Source organism: Pituophis catenifer, unplaced genomic scaffold, assembly GCF_029215685.1.
Source record: "Pituophis catenifer annectens isolate HBS135680 unplaced genomic scaffold, rPitCat1.0.hap2 SCAF_13, whole genome shotgun sequence".
Classification (NCBI taxonomy): domain Eukaryota; kingdom Metazoa; phylum Chordata; class Lepidosauria; order Squamata; family Colubridae; genus Pituophis; species Pituophis catenifer.
This window is the reverse complement of record NW_027256893.1, coordinates 6,337,304-6,355,838: the sequence shown is the minus strand read 5'-3', so window position 1 is coordinate 6,355,838 and position 18,535 is coordinate 6,337,304. Positions and strand designations below refer to the sequence as shown.

The 18,535-nt window shown below is 42.1% G+C and overlaps 1 protein-coding gene across 1 annotated transcript in view; it reads right to left on the bottom strand.

The window, feature by feature from the left end:
- The window catches only part of GNAO1 (G protein subunit alpha o1), a 32,802-nt gene extending 14,403 nt beyond the window's left edge, over positions 1-18,399 (bottom strand). Inside the window, exons 1-3 of the mRNA XM_070953220.1 lie at positions 18,244-18,399; positions 2,478-2,606; positions 1,206-1,335 (exon numbers count right to left, since the gene is read on the bottom strand). Of these exons, the coding sequence (XP_070809321.1) occupies positions 1,206-1,335; positions 2,478-2,606; positions 18,244-18,392 (408 nt within the window). The 5' untranslated portion in view covers positions 18,393-18,399. The remainder of the gene's footprint in view (positions 1-1,205; positions 1,336-2,477; positions 2,607-18,243) is intronic.
- Between the last annotated feature and the right edge of the window lie 136 nt (positions 18,400-18,535).

Sequence of the window (18,535 nt, the reverse complement as noted above, 5' to 3'; positions counted from 1 at the left end):
ACTATAATGGGTGGAAAGATCAAAATGAGTTTGTGGAAATAATTATCAAGGTGCCAATGAGAGAGAAAACTGAGGAATCTCCATATTTTCATCCCATTTATAATGGATACCGTTGTGTACTGCTGTGTCATTTTAAATGCTGGTTTGCATGTGTATCTCTGTGTGTATAATTCTGAGTCATTGGGAGTAGAGCCCCATATAAATGTTAGTTGATAAATGATTAGGTAAAGATAAAGGTTCCCCTCGCACATATGTGCTAGTTGTTCCCGACTCTAGGGGGCGGTGCTCATCTCCGTTTCAAAGCCGAAGAGCCAGCGCTGTCCGAAGACGTCTCCGTGGTCATGTGGCTGGCATGGCTCAATGCCAAAGGCTCACAGAACGCTGTTACCTTCCCACCAAAGGTGGTCCCTATTTTTCTACTTGCATTTTTTACGTGCTTTCGAACTACTAGGTTGGCAGAAGCTGGGACAAGTAACGGGAGCTCACCCCATTACGCGGCACTAGGGATTCGAACCACCAAATTGCAGATCTTTTGATTGACAAATTCAGCATCCTAGCCACTGAGCCACTATGTCCTTTATAAATGATTGGGTGACTATTATCTACTATGCATTAGTATCTTCAACATATGCCCACTTCTACACTTTTCAATTAGCACTAGAATTAACCTGATGTTGACTTTTCAGGTATGCGCACAAGGGAGAAAAACACAATTCGAATGACTTTCACAAACAGGCACAACCTGGTATCTGTTCATCTTAGTTTCTTTCAAACATTTCCTTTTCTATCTGTTCTTTTGTTTTCTTTCTGTCAGCACCCTGGACAGCAGCCTATCTCTCAGGTCTTCCACCCCATCCGCTCTCAGCAGAATAAGAATCAAAAATTAAAAATTAAGGGTGTCTTTTCATCAGGGATACCTGGTCAGATATAAGCAATGAGAAAGGATAGGAGTTCTGGATAAATTCTTGAGTTACTGTAGGGAGTAGATGAACTGATTACCTGGTCTAAGACCATCCTGCTGAATTCCAGTGGCTTAAACCCAACTATGGATGAATAGATAAGGGATCTCCATTGCATCGAAGGGAGACATGTGAGCAATGAAGAATAATGTTAGATCCTTCGGGGTTTAAGAAAGGACCCTGATGGCTACGAACAAAATACGAAGAGCCATGGCAGGGATTAATTTAGCCGGGGGAATTACTCACCGTTGTTTCATCTTCATGAAGTACCTGGTCATACCCACTCAGCGCGACACAGAAAATGATTGCCGTGACATCCTCAAAACAGTGAATCCACTTCTTACGCTCCGATCTCTGACCCCCAACATCAAACAGCCTTAAGGGGGAACAAGGAAAACTCTTCATTATTTCATCCTAGCACAAAAGAGTATAAGTGATTTCTAGTCACACTTGTCCTCTGAGTGACAGGTCATCAAGACAGCACTCTCAAGAAGAGGCAGGAAAGAGAAAGATGTGGATAAAACAGGGATTACAGATTAGAGATTATCAGAGTTGGAAGGGACCTTGTAGGTCATCTAGTCCAACCCCCACCCAAGCAGGAGACCCTGCACCATTTCTGACAGATGGCAGTCCAGTCTCTTCTTGAAAGCTTCCAGAGATGAAGCTCCCACAACTTCTGAAGGCAACTTCTGTTCCATTGGTTGATTGTTCTCACTATCAGAAAATTCCTCCTTATTTCTAGGTTGAATCTCTCCTTGATCAGTTTCCATCCATTATTCCTTGCCTGGCCTTTGGGTGTCTTGGAAAATTGCTTGACCTCCTCCTCTCTGTGGTATCCCCTCAAATATTGGAAGACTGCTATCATGTCTCCCCTGGTCCAGGCAAGATAGAGGGGAGGGGAGGGGAAGGAAAAGGAAAGGAAGTGAAGTGAAGAGGGAGAGGAAAGGAAAAAAAAAAGGAAAGGAAGAGATAAGAAAGGGATGGAAGGGAAGGTGAATGAGGGAAAGGAAGAAAGAAAAAGAAAAGCATTTTGAAGGTAAATAAAGAAGAAAGAAAAGAAAGAAAAGAAAAAAGAAGAGAAGAGATGAGAAGGGAAGGGAAGGAAAATAAGGGAAGGGAAGGGAAGGGAAAGGAAGGGAAGGGAAGGAAAGGACCCAGATTGTTGGGGGCAATATGCTGACTCTGTAAATTGCTTAGAGAGGGCTGTAAAAGCACTATGAAGCGGTATATAAGTCTAAGTGCTATTGCTATTGCTAAAGGAAGAGAAAAAAAAATGAAGTAAAATTAAGTGAAGGGAAGGGAGGAGGGAAGAAGGAAGAGAAGGGAAAGGTTTAGATAAGTGATAGTGATGACCAACTGAACCAACCCATGTCAAGCCCCGCTTACTACGGCAGCCATTTTGTGGCAGTGCAAACCAAACACAACACCCCAAGCCTGCCCACTGGTAAACAAAAAGGACTAGAGCCACACCAGTTGATTATCTGGGAGATTCTTTCATGTTACCTGCATCCTTCTCACCTGAAATGGAGGTTTTTGAATGTGAAATGGGTTTCTACAATGCCGGTTGTTTTGACCCTGGTTCGAAGGATGTCTTGCTCTGTGGGCTGGTAATCGGGAGCTCCAATTCGATCTAAGCAGTCTAGATAGCTGTAAAACACAAAATGTGAAGGGAAGGGATCAGGATAAAAATATGACTCTTATCTCTAGCAACCCTGAAGGAAGACAGAACCAAACATAAATACCAACACCAAGAGATTTATGACAAATTATTATTTATATTTTATATCTTTTTTTCCCCATAAGAGAACACCTTATAAGTTTTCCTTTGTGGTCTTTTCTTAAACCAAAATCCTTATTATTTTAAGGGTTCTTTTCTTTTTGTAAGATTAAAGATTTTTTTGTCAAAAATAAAGATATTAAATTATTTTTTTAAAAAAAACATAGGAATGTTTTGTCAGATATAGTGGAATTTCTTGAAATGCCCAAGGAAGAATTCAAGATTCTCCTTCATGTATAAAAGGAACTGATTTCTTCTTTTTCTTTTCAAATCTCTTCTCAAAGCCCTCCTAGGACATTTTTGGAAGAATTGTATAATCTTCATTCATTCTTTTCACAAAGAGCCTTGGTAGTACAGTGGTCTAAGGCAACCTGTTATTAAGCTGGTTATTAAGACCAGCTGCCTGCAATTACTGCAGGTTCGAATCTCGCCAGGCTCAAGGTTGACTCAGCCTTCCATCCTTTCTAAGGTAGCTAAATTGAGGACCCAGTTTGTGGGGGCAATAAGCTGACTTTGTATAAATATACAAAAGTATGAAGGCTATCGCTTAACGCACTGTAAGCCGCCCTGAGTCTCCGGAGAAGGGCGGCACATAAATCAAATTAAAAAAATAAAATAAAAAATAAGGTGGAAAACTCCCTTTGTGCCATGGCTCCAGACTGAATTTTTTGAATGTAAGGAGTTTGCAATAGGAGCTTGTCTTTTTATCGTTAATCTGTAAAATGCTATATTGGATATTCCTAATATCTCAAACACAGAAAGAACTGTGCAAACCATCACATCTGCATCAAAGTCAACACAATTGCCATCACATCTCTTCCCTTTGCTCTTGGTTGATTTCAGCTCTAGTTTACATTTTATAATTCACTGCAAAATCCGTAATTTAGCTGCTGAATTGACCCACTTCTGATCTTTTCTTCTATTACTGCATTATATTTGGACAGAATATATTATTTTATTATACATTATTTATGTTAACTACCTCCAATGGCTGAGTTGATTATACTGCAGGGTGAATCAGTAAAATAAGGCAAGATCTTTCATTACATAGTGCCTGGTGATGTTACCAGGTTGGGTAGTGAAAGGTTTGCAAGAAAACAACCAAGCTTAGAAAGAACCAAGAATGCCACAGTTCAACCCTGAGCTACACATGTTTTCTTTTATAAGACAAGATAACTAAATTAAAGGAGAGAAGGAGAAGGAGGGAGAGGGAGGAGCAATGCAAAACTTCTGAGCTAGCATTTTCTTCCTGCCTCTTCCCTGTTTAATCGGACAATTGTACACTTTGCAAAATCAATGGTGACCTTAGGAAAGAAAATTTGCCAGATCTCAAATTTGTTCCATTCTTTCCTTAAACTAGAACATAAAGACTATTTATGAGAATTGGGCGAACTCTCAATCATTCCAAAACAAATGAATCAAAGACTCAAACTAAATCTCCCAACCTGCCTGATGGCAATTGTGAATCACTGAATCAGAGAGTTGATGAAGCCGAGAGCTTTTAAAAGCTTCATCGACCAATTCCCCAGCCAGCATCCATCCACTGCTGTAGCTTGCATCTCCTGCTGGCTGAGGGATTCTGGGAGTTGAAGTCCACACTTCCTAAAGTGTGCAAGGTTGGGAATCCCTGCTCTAGGATCCCTGTCCTTTCTCCCCTGATTTGGCAACCTTGGCAAGTGCTAGAACAGATTAACAGAGTTGGAAGGGACCTTGGAGGTCATCCAGTCCAACCGGCCACTCAAGCAGGAGACCCTACATCATTTCTGACAGAGGGCGGTCCACTCTCTTCTTGAAAGCTTCCAGTGATGAAGTTCCCACAACTTCCGAAGGCAACTTCTGTTCCATGGGTTGATTGCTCTCACAGTCAGAAAATGTCTCCTTATTACTAGGTTGAATCTCTCCTTGGTCAGTTTCCATCCATTATTCCTTGTCTGGCCTTTGGGTGCCTTGGAGAACAGGTTGACCCCCTCCTCTTTGTGGCAGCCCCTCAAAAATTGGAAGACTACTATCCTGTCTCCCCTGGTCCTTCTCTTCACTAGACTAGCCAGGCCCAGTTCATCCTATGTTTTAGTCTCCGGGCTCCTAATCATCTTGGTTGCTCTTCTCTGCACTCTTTCTAGAATCTCAACATCTTTTTTATAGTGTGGAGACCAAAACTGGATGCAGGATTCTAGGTGTGGTCTTACTAAGGCTTTATAGAGTGGCATTAGTACCTCCCTTGATCTTGATTGCATCCCTCTGTTAATGCAATTTAGGACTGCATAAGAGTTGAAACTTCAACTCCTGTAAAATGTGACAATCCAAATACATTTTATAGCCCAGGGATCTTTTGACTGGAGGACCTTGTGAAATGATGGATCTAGCCCAATAACTCAAAGACAAATTCCAATCTTTTTCTTTATCTTTATTGTAGACCTAGGTGGGTCCTAGGCCTAGTGGTACTGGAGGTCACTGACCTTGTACCTTACTCTTTCAGGTATACATCTGGATCAACTGGAGTACCTCGTGGTTGGAGATCTTATACCCAGGAGGAGGGGCTAGGAGGTAAGTAGTGGTTACAGGGGTTATGGGATATGTGGTCAGTTAACCCCTGCAGGACCTGGAGGCCAGGGAGGTGGTACTATTAGACATTTACCATGACAGACCTCATTCTGCATGAACCTTCTAAATCAAGGGGTGTATAAGACACCCACAGCTCCGAGAAATGAAGCATAAACCAGAAGGTTATCAGCCTTTTCAGTGTTGCCCTTTTAAAAGATAGATCTCCTTTTCAGAGCAAGCCAAAAAGCAACATAGAAATACTTCTACTGAGTAAAAAAAAAAAAAAAAAATTGGAACATGCCCAGATTTCAAGAGAACAAGTTTTCCCTTTGGCCGCATCCATTGTGGTCTCCCTCTCTTGGTTTTAATCTTTCCTCATTTTTGTTTCCTCCCATAATTTCACGCTGCTTATTATGCGTCGAGCGTTTCTTCCCTTTCCTTCATCTTCTTTTTTTCCCACTTTGCTTTTTTCTTCTTGCAATTCCCCTCTTCCATGGCTGGGAAGAGAAAGCACTCCTGGCAACCCTCTACCTAAAAAGGAAGGTTTTTTTCTCTCTCTCTCGTTCCCTTACAGAAGTCTTGTGCTCATTAGCAGCAGCTTTCTGCAGAAGAAAAGATCTGAATGGGTTTCCTTGCAAGAGAGAGAGAGAGAGGGGGGGAGGGAGAGAGAGAGAGAGAGGGAAGGAGGGAGGGAGGGAAGGAGAGAGAGAGAGAGAGAGAGAGAGACAGAGACAGAGACAGAGACAGAGAGAGAGAGAGACAGAGAGGAAAGACTATTCCAATGGTTTATTTCAGCTTTCTAAAAGAAAAAGAGGACATGACATTTTTTGCAAGGCTGTGCCTGCTTAGGTTTCTCTAAAGGCTGGAAGTGCCGAGAATAAGAGGGCTTTGAAGGAGTTTGGGCCTGCATAGAGATGAGATGTTCTTAAAGACCGAAGCTGGCAAGAGTTAGAAAGGAGAGGACGATCCCTTGTCAGGCTGCAAGTTGAGAGAAGGTAAGTTGTGCTGCTGCCAGACAACGTTTGCTCTTCAAGTTGAAAGGCAAGATGTTATATTTATATAATAAAGCAATAATAGACAGAGGGATCCTCCTTCCTTTCCTCCGTCCCAAAGGAAAACCCAAAACATGTCAACTGGGTCAGGAACATTTTGCAAAATGCCAGGAGATTGGGGAGTTTTTCCAGGAGAAGTATGTTTCAAAGCTTGGGAGATGCTACTGAGAAGACTTGCCCCCTGACCCACTCCCCTGTTATTATTTATTATTATTAGCATATGGTGTTGTTACATTAGCCTGGAGACCACAATGCTATTGCAGAGTAGTAGCTTGGCTGCCAAGATATCAGCTCTGTTGTAGCTAAGCCTAAGAATAGAATAGAATACCCTGTTTTCCCCAAAATAAGACATCCCCTGATAATAAGCCCAATCGGGCTTTTGAGCGCATGGCAATAAGGCCAAGCGCTTATTTCAGGATTCAAAAAAATATAAGACAGGGTCTTATTTTCAGGGAAACACGTTAGAATAGAATAGAATAGAATAGAATAGAATAGAATAGAATAGAATAGAATAGAATAGAATGGAATGGAATGGAATGGAATGGAATGGAATGGACTGGACTGGACTGGACTGGACTGGACTGGACTGGACTGGACTGGACTGGACTGGACTGGACTGGACTAGACTAGACTAGACTAGACTAGACTAGACTAGACTAGACTAGACTAGACTAGAATAGAATAGAATAGAATAGAATAAGAGAGTTGGAAGGGACCTTGGAGATCTTCTAGTCCAACCTCTTGTTCAAGCAGGAGACCTTACACCATTTCTGACAGATGGCAGTCCAATCTCTTCTTGAAAGAGTTGAAGCTTCTTGAAGGCAACTTCAGTTCTATAGATTGATTGTTCTCACTGTCAGAAAATTTCTCCTTATTTCTGGGTTGAATCTCTCCTTGATCAGTTTCCATCCATTATTTCTTGACTGGCCTTCAGATGCCTTGGAAAATAGCTTGACCCACTCCTCTCTGTGGCAGCCCCTCAAAGACTGCTATCATGTCTCCCCTGGTCCTTCTCTTCACTAGACTAGCCATGCCCAGTTCCTGCAACCGTTCATTGTATGTTTTAGCCTCCAGTCCCCTAATCATCCTGGTTGCTCTTTTTTGCACTCTTTCTAGAGTCTCAACATCTTTTTAAAGTGTGGAGACCAAAACTGGATGCAGTATTTTAGGTGTGGCCTTATTTTATAGAGTAGTATTAGTACCTCCCTTGATCTTGATTGAATCCCTCTGTTAATGCAATTTAGGATTGCCTTGGCTTTTTTGGCACTTCGTACACTTCGCAAGATGTGCACCACAAGACGGCGAGCTGTCTTCGCCCAAAAAAGAAAGAAAAGTGGCTCTTCCTGCAGCAGCATCCGAAGCCCCCTTCCTTCCTCAGAGCCATCTCGCCAATGGACACCACAACCGGGGAGGTTCAGAGGAGAGGAATTTGACCGCCTGCACAGTGCACCAGCTTGATTCTGCACCAAAGTGGTACCTATTTATCTATTCACATAGAACATGGTTTTGAACAGTTAGGTAGATAGAAATTGAGGCGAGTGATGGGAGCTCATCCAGCCATGGAATGCTAGGACTCGAACTGCCGAAGCCTTGACCATCTCCAGCATCATTAAGCTACTGAGCCACCGTGCCATTCCCTTGCAATTCTTGGGAACTGGGGAGGTGCTGAGGAGGCCGTTCCCAGACATTTGGACAGGAGGGCCAAGACAACCCTGAAACTGGCTTTAATCTAATGGGTTGTCCCACTAGCAATCTGCCTGCTGTATTCTGTACCAGCTTCAGCTTCTGAGACATCTCGAGAGGCAGCCCCAGAGAGGGTGCCTTACAGTAACCGAAGCAAGTGGTGATTGTGGTGGGACTTATGCTCACAGGCTGCCTTGATTTAGGACCACCATAACTGGCACACAGACTGAAGTTGGGAACAAGGCCTCCTGACCACAGCCTTCACTTTCTGCTTAAGCAGAATCCATGATTCCAGAAGGTCCTTGAAGTCATGGCTCAACTCAGCAAGAATAATTATCGGAACTAATAGCAATAGCAAAAGCATTTAGACTTACATACCACTTTACAGTGCTTTACAGCCCTCTCTAAGCGGTTTACAGAGTCAGCCTATTTGCCCCCAACAATCTGGGTCCTCATTTTACCCACCTCGGAAGGATGGAAGGAAGGCTGAGTCAACCTTGAGCCTGGTGAGATTTGAACTGCCAAACTGCAGGCAGCCGGCAGTCTTTCTTTCTCTCTGTCCGTCCATCCATCCATCCATTCATCCATGATGTGCAGTGGTTAGAATGCAGTATTGCAGGCGGACTCTGCCCACTGCCAGCAGTTCAATTCTGACCGGCTCAAGGTTGACTCAGCCTTCCATCCTTCCGAGGTGGGTAAAATGAGGACCCAAATTGTTGGGGGCCATAGGCTGACTCTGTAAACCGCTTAGAGAGGGCTGTAAAACACTGTGAAGCAGTATATAAGTCCAAGTGCTAGTGCTATTGCCTGTCTATCTATCTATCGATCTATCTATCTATCTATCTATCTATCTATCTATCTATCTATCCATCCATCCATCCATCCATCCATCCATCCATCCATCCATCTATATCTATCTATCTATCTATCTATCTATCTATCTATCTATCTATCTATCTATCATCGAAATTTCCATTGTTGCATATCAATTGTTTTGTCTAAATTCTGCAGTCATTTCATCACACAGCATTTAACTGGTTTGGTTTCTAAGTTATATTTCACCAACAATTTATAAATAAGGCCCCGGAAGGGCGCTGAGTTTTGTTTGATAAGGTTTTCATTTTAAAATCCCTAAATCTTCAGCTGTCTTGTTTTCTTTTTCGAATGGCGCTGCTTATTTGAAGATATTGGGACTTGCCAGGAATTCTGCCCCTTTCAGAATTCAGAGTCTCAAAGGATTTTATCTTTGTTTTATTGACATTTTTTTTGCAATCTGCAATTTTTTAAATCTCTCACTGACCAAATTTCTTTGCATTCTCATCTTCATAAAAATAAATAGCCAAGCAAGAGGTGATAAATCTGAGCTAATTTTTCCTCTACCCTATAGTTTTAAAATACTGCTCATTAGATGATCTCCTATAAATTGCCTATTTCTGTTTCAGATATCTGCATAAACCATCTGGAAATCTTTCTCCCTTTAACAGAAGGAACACAGCATTAAGGGAATACGATCCCACCTGTTATTCAGGTTAGGCAACTGGTTTGAAAAGATAATTTGATACTGCCAAACTGCCTCGTTCCTTTAAACCTTTTAATATCTTCTGCTTAATCCTCAGTCTTTTGTCAAACTGTATACAATGAGATTTATCTCTGCCAGTCATTCAATACTCTTTCATTTTTTAATTAAAATTATTTGAAACTGAAACTTAAATCAATGAGAGACAGTTTGGGCTAGTGGGGAAGGTACCAGAGGTGGGTTTCAGCAGGTTCTGACCAGTTCTGGAGAACCGGTAGCGGAAATTTTGAGTAGTTTGGAGAATCGGTAATAAACATTCTGACTTACCCTGCCCCCATCTATTCTCTACCTCCCAAGTCCCAGCTGATCGGGAGGGAATGAAGATTTTACAGTAACCTTCCTCTGCCACACCCACCAAGCCACGCCCACCAAGCCACACCCACAGAACCGGTAGTAAAAAATTTTGAAACCCACCACTGGAAGGTACCCTGGCTAGAAATAATAATAATAATAATAATAATAATAATAATAATAATAATAATAATAATAATAATAATAATAATAATAATAATTTTATTTCTATACCGCCCTTCTCCCGAAGGACTCAGGGCAGTGTACAGCCAATTTAAAAACACAAGACACAACAATGATTAAAATTTAAAATAATTAAATAGATTTGATTTTAAAACCCCAAAAATTTAAAATACCCCAATTTAAAATCATTATGTTGATAGCCCGGCCTGGCGGAACAACAGGGTCTTCAATGCGCAACGAAACACCCGGAGGTTGGAGATCTTACGTATTTCCGGGGGCAGTTCATTCCAAAGGGCTGGGGCTCCCACAAAGAAGGCCCTCCCCCTGTGTGTTGCCAGCCGACATAACTTGGCCGATGGCACCCTGAGGAGACCCTCTCTGTGGGAGCGAACTGGCCGGCGGGAGGCTATTGGTGGCAGAAGTCGGTCTCGAAGATACCCGGGTCCTATGCCATGGAGCGCTTTAAAGGTGGTAACCAGCACCTTGAATCGCACCCGGAAGACCACTGGGAGCCAGTGCAGCTCGCACCGGAGGGGTGTCACACGGGCACAACGAGTTGTGGGAGACTGTGAATTCTAGTCCTGCCTTAGGCATGAAAACCAGCTGGGTGACTTTGGGCCAATTACTAAGAGTATGTGTATCTCTTAACAATATGATTTTGTACATGGAATTATCAACTGTCAAAAATGTTCTCTTTTCCAGTCACGCCGCCCATTTCGATGGAGATGTTTGGAGCATCCAAAGAACAGTTCTCATGGATAATTTAAATACACCAGGAGTCGCTATAGCAACAGATACCTGGATCCCAAACTGAGAGAACATTATTCAAGCTATCAAAAAGTGCATCAGCCTCCCAAAACAAACACAACCCCCACTCTTCCAAAGCAAACCCCCCCGCCCCACCAAAGGACATTTGGGGGAAACACCCTCCCCCAATGTGGTCGGTCCACCAGGAGGAAAGAAAAGCATTCATTGGTAGGAAATAAGGCTCAACCAAAATGACATAAATGGATATGGAAGCTCCAATGTTCTCCAGAACTTCTCACTAGGCAAGCTAAAGAATGGGATGGAGTTTATGGAGATTCTCAGTCCTCCAGGTCATGGTTGTCCCAAAGGTGCTTTTTTTAAGAGTCAACTGGACTTTCTGGTTTTTCTTTGAAGACGTTTCGCTTCTCCTCCAAGAAGCTTCTTCAGCTCTGGATGAGCTTCTTGGAGGAGAAGCAAAACGACTTCAAAGGAAAACCAGAGTCCAGTTGCCCTTTGAAAAAGCACCTTTGGGATAAAAAATGGGATAGAAAAAGTGGTGAATAAACCACAATAAACCGGATTTGAGGCACAGATTGGTGGCTTAAAGTCAGTCTCAAGATAGTAAATGTAAACCCAATGCCTCTCTCAGTCCTAATTGTTTTGGAACTGGGCTGTACCTAAAATTTAGGGATCAAGAACGTTGAGCACAGTGTCTGGAAAAAAAAAATCCTTTTCCTGCTGAGCTTTTGGTTAGCTTCCTAAATGGAAGTTAAAGTTAAAGAGCCTTGATAGTACAGGGGTTTAGTGCACCCTGTTATTAACACAGCTGCCTGCAATTTCTGCTGGTTCGAATCTCTCCAAGGCTCAAGGTTGACTCAGCCTTCCTTCCTTTCTAAGGTAGGTGAAATGAGGACCCAGTTTGTGGGGGCAATAAGCTGACTTTGTATAAATATACAAAAGAATGAAGGCTATTGCTTAACGCATTGTAAGCCGCCCTGAGTCTCCAGAGAAGGGCGGCATATAAATCAAATAAAAAAAAAAAAAGAGGAAATACATGTACAAAACTTGTAGATTTACAGTATATGTTATAAATGCAAGTTATCTACAGATTCTGGATCTGGAGTTTCACTGGGCTTGGCTTGCTCTCCAAAAGACAGTATTTCATAATTTGAAACAAAATCTCTGTCAAAGTGATCATGATATGTTCGGGGTCTATTGTATGAGAGGCAGATGGTTGCAGAGAGAATCTTGTTGTGTAAGAGTAGATGATTATGTGAGCTTATTCCTCTCCATAAGAATGTTTATGTAATAGTCCAGTTCAGGTCTGGTTTTCAAGACAATGAATTTGGTTGTGATGTTTTGTTTTTGTTTTTCTTTTTAAAAAACCATATTGCATAGAGAAATGGGTATCAGTGAATTCCTCCCTCTCCTTCCCATCTTCCTTCCTTCCTTCCTTCCTTCCTTCCTTCCTTCCTTCCTTCCTTCCTTCCTTCCTTCCTTCCTTCCTTCCTTCCTTCTCTCCTTCCTTCCTCCCTCCCTTTTCCCTTTCCCTTCCCTCTTTCACCTTCCCTTCCCTTCCCTTCCCTTCCCTTCCCTTCCCTTCCCTTCCCTTCCCTTCCTTTCCTTTCCTTTCCTTTCCTTTCCTTTCCTGTCCTGTCCTGTCCTTTCCTCTCCTCTCCTCTCCTCTCCTCCCCTCCTCCTTTCCTTTCCTTTCCTTTCCTTTCCTTTCCTTTCCTTTCCTTTCCTTTCCTTTCCTTTCCTTTCCTTTCCTTTCGTGTCCTTTCCTTTCCTGTCCTGTCCTGTCCTGTCCTGTCCTCTCCTTTCCTCTCCTCTCCTTTCCTCTCCTCCCCTCCTTCTTTCCTTTCCTTTCCTTTCCTTTCCTTTCCTTTCCTTTCCTTTCCTTTCCTTTCCTTTCCTTTCCTTTCCTTTCCTTTCCTTTCCTTTCCTCCTGAAACACCATTAAACCAAAACCAAAACCTCTCAATTCCAGTGCCAGGTACTGTAGCCTCTTCTTGATTTTGCTGAACCTTCAGACTATCCCAGTTTAATAATATATAGGTCCACTTGCAGATTTGTCACGCTGCATTGATTTCTGAACAAAGCCTATTAATTATTAAGTAATTTTGCTTCCCTGAGATCCTTGGGCTCTCTACTACCCACTGCTCTCATTCTGCAGAGCAACATGACAGATAGTGGCCTACAAGCCTTCCGTGAGACGTTTTATATCAAACTATATTTTATTCTTTACACTGTTTCCATCTTCCCTTAAAACATCAACAGAATCCACAATGGACTGAGAACCAGCGTCTCCACTAGATCTTTGACAGTTAAGCTGAAACTAAGTTAATCAAGTAAAAATAGCAAAAACAGATCTCTCCTGCAAATCTTACTTCCATGTGGTAGGTGAGCTATCGTCGGCAGGCTAGCCAGCAGATCAGCAAAAGTGCAGTCATTACAGCCGCACGGTGATATAGTAATAGCCACGGTTATTGATTTTTCCCCACCAACTGCATACCCTGCTTTATTGCACTCGCTCGGCTTCTTTTTGGCTCAGGTGCAATTTAGACCAAAGAGAACATTGAATAGCAGAGTGCTGAAGAGGTTTATTTCACAAATTACCCATAATAATAAAGTGCCTGGCCTCCTTGATCCCACTTGGCTAGAGAAAAATGGAATGGCTGTCTGGAGAATGGAGAGAATTTTGACATATTCCAAAATTATAAGCTTAATCACAGAAGTGTCAAAGTCTCTCTGTCTCTGTCTCTGTCCCTCTCTCATCTATCTTCTATCTACATCATCTATATCTATCTATCTATCTATCTATCTATCTATCTATCTATCTATCTATCTATCATCTATCTATCTATCATCTATCTATCTATCTATCTATCTATCTATCTATCTATCTATCCATCCATCCATCCATCCATCCATCCATCCATCCATCCATCCATCCATCCATCTCTATCATCTACCTACCTATCATCTATCTATCTATCTATCTATCTATCTATCTATCTATCTATCTATCATCTATCTATCTATCTATCATCTACCTCCTTCCTACCTACCTACCTACCTACCTGCCTGCCTGCCTGCCTGCCTGCCTATCTATCTATCTATCTATCTATCTATCTATCTATCTACCTATCTATCATCTACCCATCCATCTATCCATCTCTCCATCCATCCATCCATCCATCCATCCATCCATCTATCATCTATCTATCTATCTATCTATCTATCTATCTATCTATCTATCTATCATCTACCCATCCATCTATCCATCTATCTATTGATCTATCTATGTATAATTTATGTATCTATAGTATGTATGTATGTATGTATGTATGTATGTATGTATGTATGTATGTATCCATCCATCCATCCATCCATCCATCACCTCAGTATTATATGCTTCTAAGTGTGTGCACCTCGGCTTAATTGCTTTCTTTAAGCAAATTCCAAACCCTTGCTTTCTTTTGTCAAATCTGCCTTCCCGCAGCAGATGGCAGCAGAATGTGTCATCCATCAAAGGGCCTGAGCCTGGATCATTCATATACCCTTTGCTGAGATTCTGTAGGGCTTATCATCAAGAACAGAGTTTTGAGGTTTTGCTTGTCTTTTATTCATGGTAGAATGCCATCCAAGCAGAGGCAGAAGGGTCAAAACTACAAAAGGAGAATCATGCAAGCTCTGTCTTATTTCTCTGTAAGTAGCACCAGATTCAAGGTTCAAAAAAAGAGAGGCTTGATCAGATTGATGCAACACCACACTCTCCACCACCTTGGCCTCTGGTGGATCTTGTGTCCTTTTGGGACAACCATGACCTGGATGATGGAGAATTTCTACAGATGTTTAGCTATGCAATTTGGGATGAACACCCTTCGAATGTTGTGGGAGTAGGGAGGGAAAAAAATTGCAGACTACAGGAACCAGGAGCACCACTCAGGTGACCCTGAGGACACAGATAAACCTCCAAGGTGCCTCAATGACCCTCTAAAAGGATGCAAATGACCAGCTGTCTGCAGAGAATATCAATCCTTCCATTTATATCCACCATCCAGTCAGAGCTGAAGAAGCTTCTTGGATGAGAAGTGAAACGTCTTCAAAGAAGAGGTGGGGGGGGAGTCTGTACAGACTTTTAGGAGGACTGACGTTTGCGATGCTGGGATTTCCTTGTGGTCTCCCATCCAAGTTCTTAAAGTGATCTTAGTTCTTAACAGATCTTTAATATATATTCCATTCCCCAACCATCCAATCAGAGCTGAAGAAGCTTCTTGGATGAGAAGTGAAACGTCTTCAAAAGAGAGAAAAAAAAAAACAAGAAGGTCCAGTTGCCTCCTGAAAAAGCACCTCTGGGACAACCATGACCAGGATGATGAAGAATCTCTACAGACTTGGAATGGTGTGGGGATAAGGAATGGATTTCCAGAGGGAAAAAATTGCAGACTGCAGGAACCATTTGCACCACTCAGGTGACCCTGATGACACAGATAAATCTCCAAGTGGCCTCAATGACCCTCTAAAAGGATGCATATGACCAGCTGTCTGCAAGGAATATAAAGCCTTCCATTCCCCACCATCCAGTCAGAACTGAAGAAGCTTCTTGGATGAGAAGTGAAACGTCTTCAAAAGAAAAAGCAGTTGCCTCCTGAAAAAGCACTTTTGGGACAACCAGGACCTAGATGGCTGAGAATCTCTACAGACTTTTAGCCATACAATTTGGGATGGAGACCCTTTGAAGGGTGTGGGAGTAGGAATGAATTTCCAGGAAAAATTGCAGACTACAGGAACCATTTGCACCACTCAGGAGGCCCCTGAGGACACAGATAAACCTCCAAGTGGCCTCAACGACTCTCTAAAAGGATGCAAATGACCAGCTGTCTCCAAGGAGTATAAATCCTTCCGTTCCCCACCATCCAGTCAGAGCTGAAAAAGCTTCTTGGATGAGAAGCAAAACATCTTCAAAAGAAAAGACAAGAAAGTCCAGCTGTCTCCTGAAAAAGCACCTTAATTGAGACAACCAGGACCTGGATGACTGAGAATCTCTACAGACATTTGTAGTTGTAGAAATGGCTAGTACATATTAAGTAAAAAGTTGAGAGGCTGTAACGTTGCTATCTTATTCTACTCCTCTAAAAAGAGTAATGAATGCTTTTCTTTCTTTTTTCCCCTTTCCCTTCTACTGTTTCCTTTTTCCTCTCCCATTTCCCCCCATTGTCATTTTTATTTGTATTGTAACTAGTGTCTTGATAAACTTAATAAAATTGTTAAAAACAAAAAAAAAATGCTTTGTAACCAGGGTGGATTTGATTTAAATCGAGTTGATTTAAATCACAATTTAAAATCATGATTTAAATCACTAGTAAAAAGGCTTGATTTAAATCAACTCGATTTAAATCATAATTTTTTAAAGAGCAACTGTCATCTCTGCTACTCCTTTGACCCACTGTTGACTCACCGATAGTCCCAGTGTTGCAGAATATACAGCCTCATGCGACATAACTAAGCTCCATTTCATGCTGAATAAACTAAATTATTTATGTATCTTAAATAGAAAACTATCTTAGGATAGATTTTTACGCCAAAAGTTTTTTATTAAAATAAATTCGATAAAAATCAAAAAAATCTGATTTAAATAAAAAAATTCCGATTTAAATAAAAAAAAATCTGATTTTTTTTGATTTTTTTTTTAAAAAAAATCATTGATTTTTATCCACCCTGTTTGTGACTAAGACCTGGCAAAATTCCTGTTCCTCTTTTCTCCCTATTTACCGTCTAGGTCAGGGGTCTCCAACCTTGGCAACTTTAAGATTTGTGGACTTCAACTCCCAGAATTTGCTTTGCTGGCTGAGGAATTCTGGGAGTTGAAGTTCACAAGTCTTAAAGTTGCCAAGGTCTAGGTACAATGACTGCTTGCTAAATGAAGATTGTATCCCTTATCCCAGAGATCTTGAACCTTAAGTGAGCATGCAGGTAATCCTTGATTTATGACCCCAATCGGAACTGGAACATTCATTATTAAGTGGTGTGGTTGTTAAGGAAGACATCATATGTTGGTGACTTGCAACCTTCTTTGCTGGCTTCCCCAGTGAAATTGCTTGTTGGAAGTGAACTGGGAAGTTTGTAAATGGTGAACATGTGACTGCAGCATGGTGCGAGTGACCGACATAAATATATGACGGTTGCCAAGTGCGCCAATCACAATCAGAAACCCTCCCTAGTTTCTTGACCTGCAAAGGCGAGGGAGGAAGAGATGCAGTTTCGAAAAGAGTGCAAGGCAGGGGGTGAAATGCTCCCGGTTCGGACCGGATCGCCCAATCTGGTAGCGATGGTGGTGGGTGGTTCGGAGAAACCGGTAGCAAAAATCCTTGCCCCCCTCATGCCCAGCTGAGCTGCGCGATCATCAGAGGCTTTTTTTAAAAACTTTTAAAAGCATTTTTTCTTCAGCCGAAAAAATGCTTTTAAAAGTAAAAAAAAAAAAAGCCTCTGATGATCGTGCGGCTCAGCTAGGATCGCCAGAGCCTTTTAAAAGCATTTTTTCTACAACCTCTTCGGTCGAAGAGGTTGTTTAAAAAATGCTTTTAAAAGGCTCTGACGATCCCAGCTGATTTGCCTGATCGTCAGAGGCTTTTTTTTTCTTTTAAAAGCAAAAAACAAATGCTTTTAAAAGAAAACAAAAGCCTCTGACGATCAGGCAACTCAGCTGGGATCGTCAGAGCCTTTTAAAAGCATTTTTTTTTACAACCTCTTCGGCTGAATGCTTTTAAAAGTAAAAAAAAAAAGTTGGCCACCCCTACCCAGTCACATTACCCCCCCACCAAGCCACGCCCACAGAACCGGTAGTAACAAATTTTACATTTCACCACTGGTGCAAGGGTTTTTTTTTTAATGGAGAGGGGTCTCCAAACTTGGCAACTTGAAGACTTGAGGACTTTCAACTCTCAGAGTTTCCCTAGCCAGCATGGGGGATTCTGGGAGTTGACGTCCGTAAGTCTTAAAGTTGCTAAGTTTGGAGATTCCTGTTTTAATGTAACCTTACAATGGAGCAGTGGTGGGATTGAAGTAATTTAACAATCGGTTCTCTGCCCTAATGATTTCTTCCAACAACCAGTTTGCCAAACTGCTCAGAAAGTTAACAACCGGTTCTCCCAAAGTGGTGCGAACCGGCTGAATCCCATCACTGCCCTTGGCACTCCGGGCAATGGTGGGATTCAGCCAGTGGTGGGATTCAAGTAATTTAACAACCGGTTCTCTGCCCTAATGATTTCTTCCAACAACCAGTTTGCCAAACTGCTCAGAAAGTTAACAACCGGTTCTCCCAAAGTGGTGCGAACCGGCTGAATCCCACCACTGCAATGGAGGTAAGGCTACCGGTTCTGGTTGGTGGCTTCTTGTTTAAAGGACTTCTAAGTGATGACCAAAACTCACTATTGAGCAGAGTCGTTGAGCTGATATTCTCGGGACCGGTTGAAACACTCTTGAAGGCCACTATCGGACCAAAGCCTTATCATTGCTGAAAGCAGCTCTGGAGAGAAGGGCTCCGTGTCTTCCATCCGACTCACGACATCACAGACCATCTTGGCATCAGCCTAGGAAGGAAAAGAGCACACGTTTGCACCTACACAGGAGTGGAGGGAGGGAGAAGTCGGCTGACCTGCATCTCTCAAACCTAGTTCAGACGTGTCCGCAGAATTTCACTGAGATGGAATTTGCTTCGGGG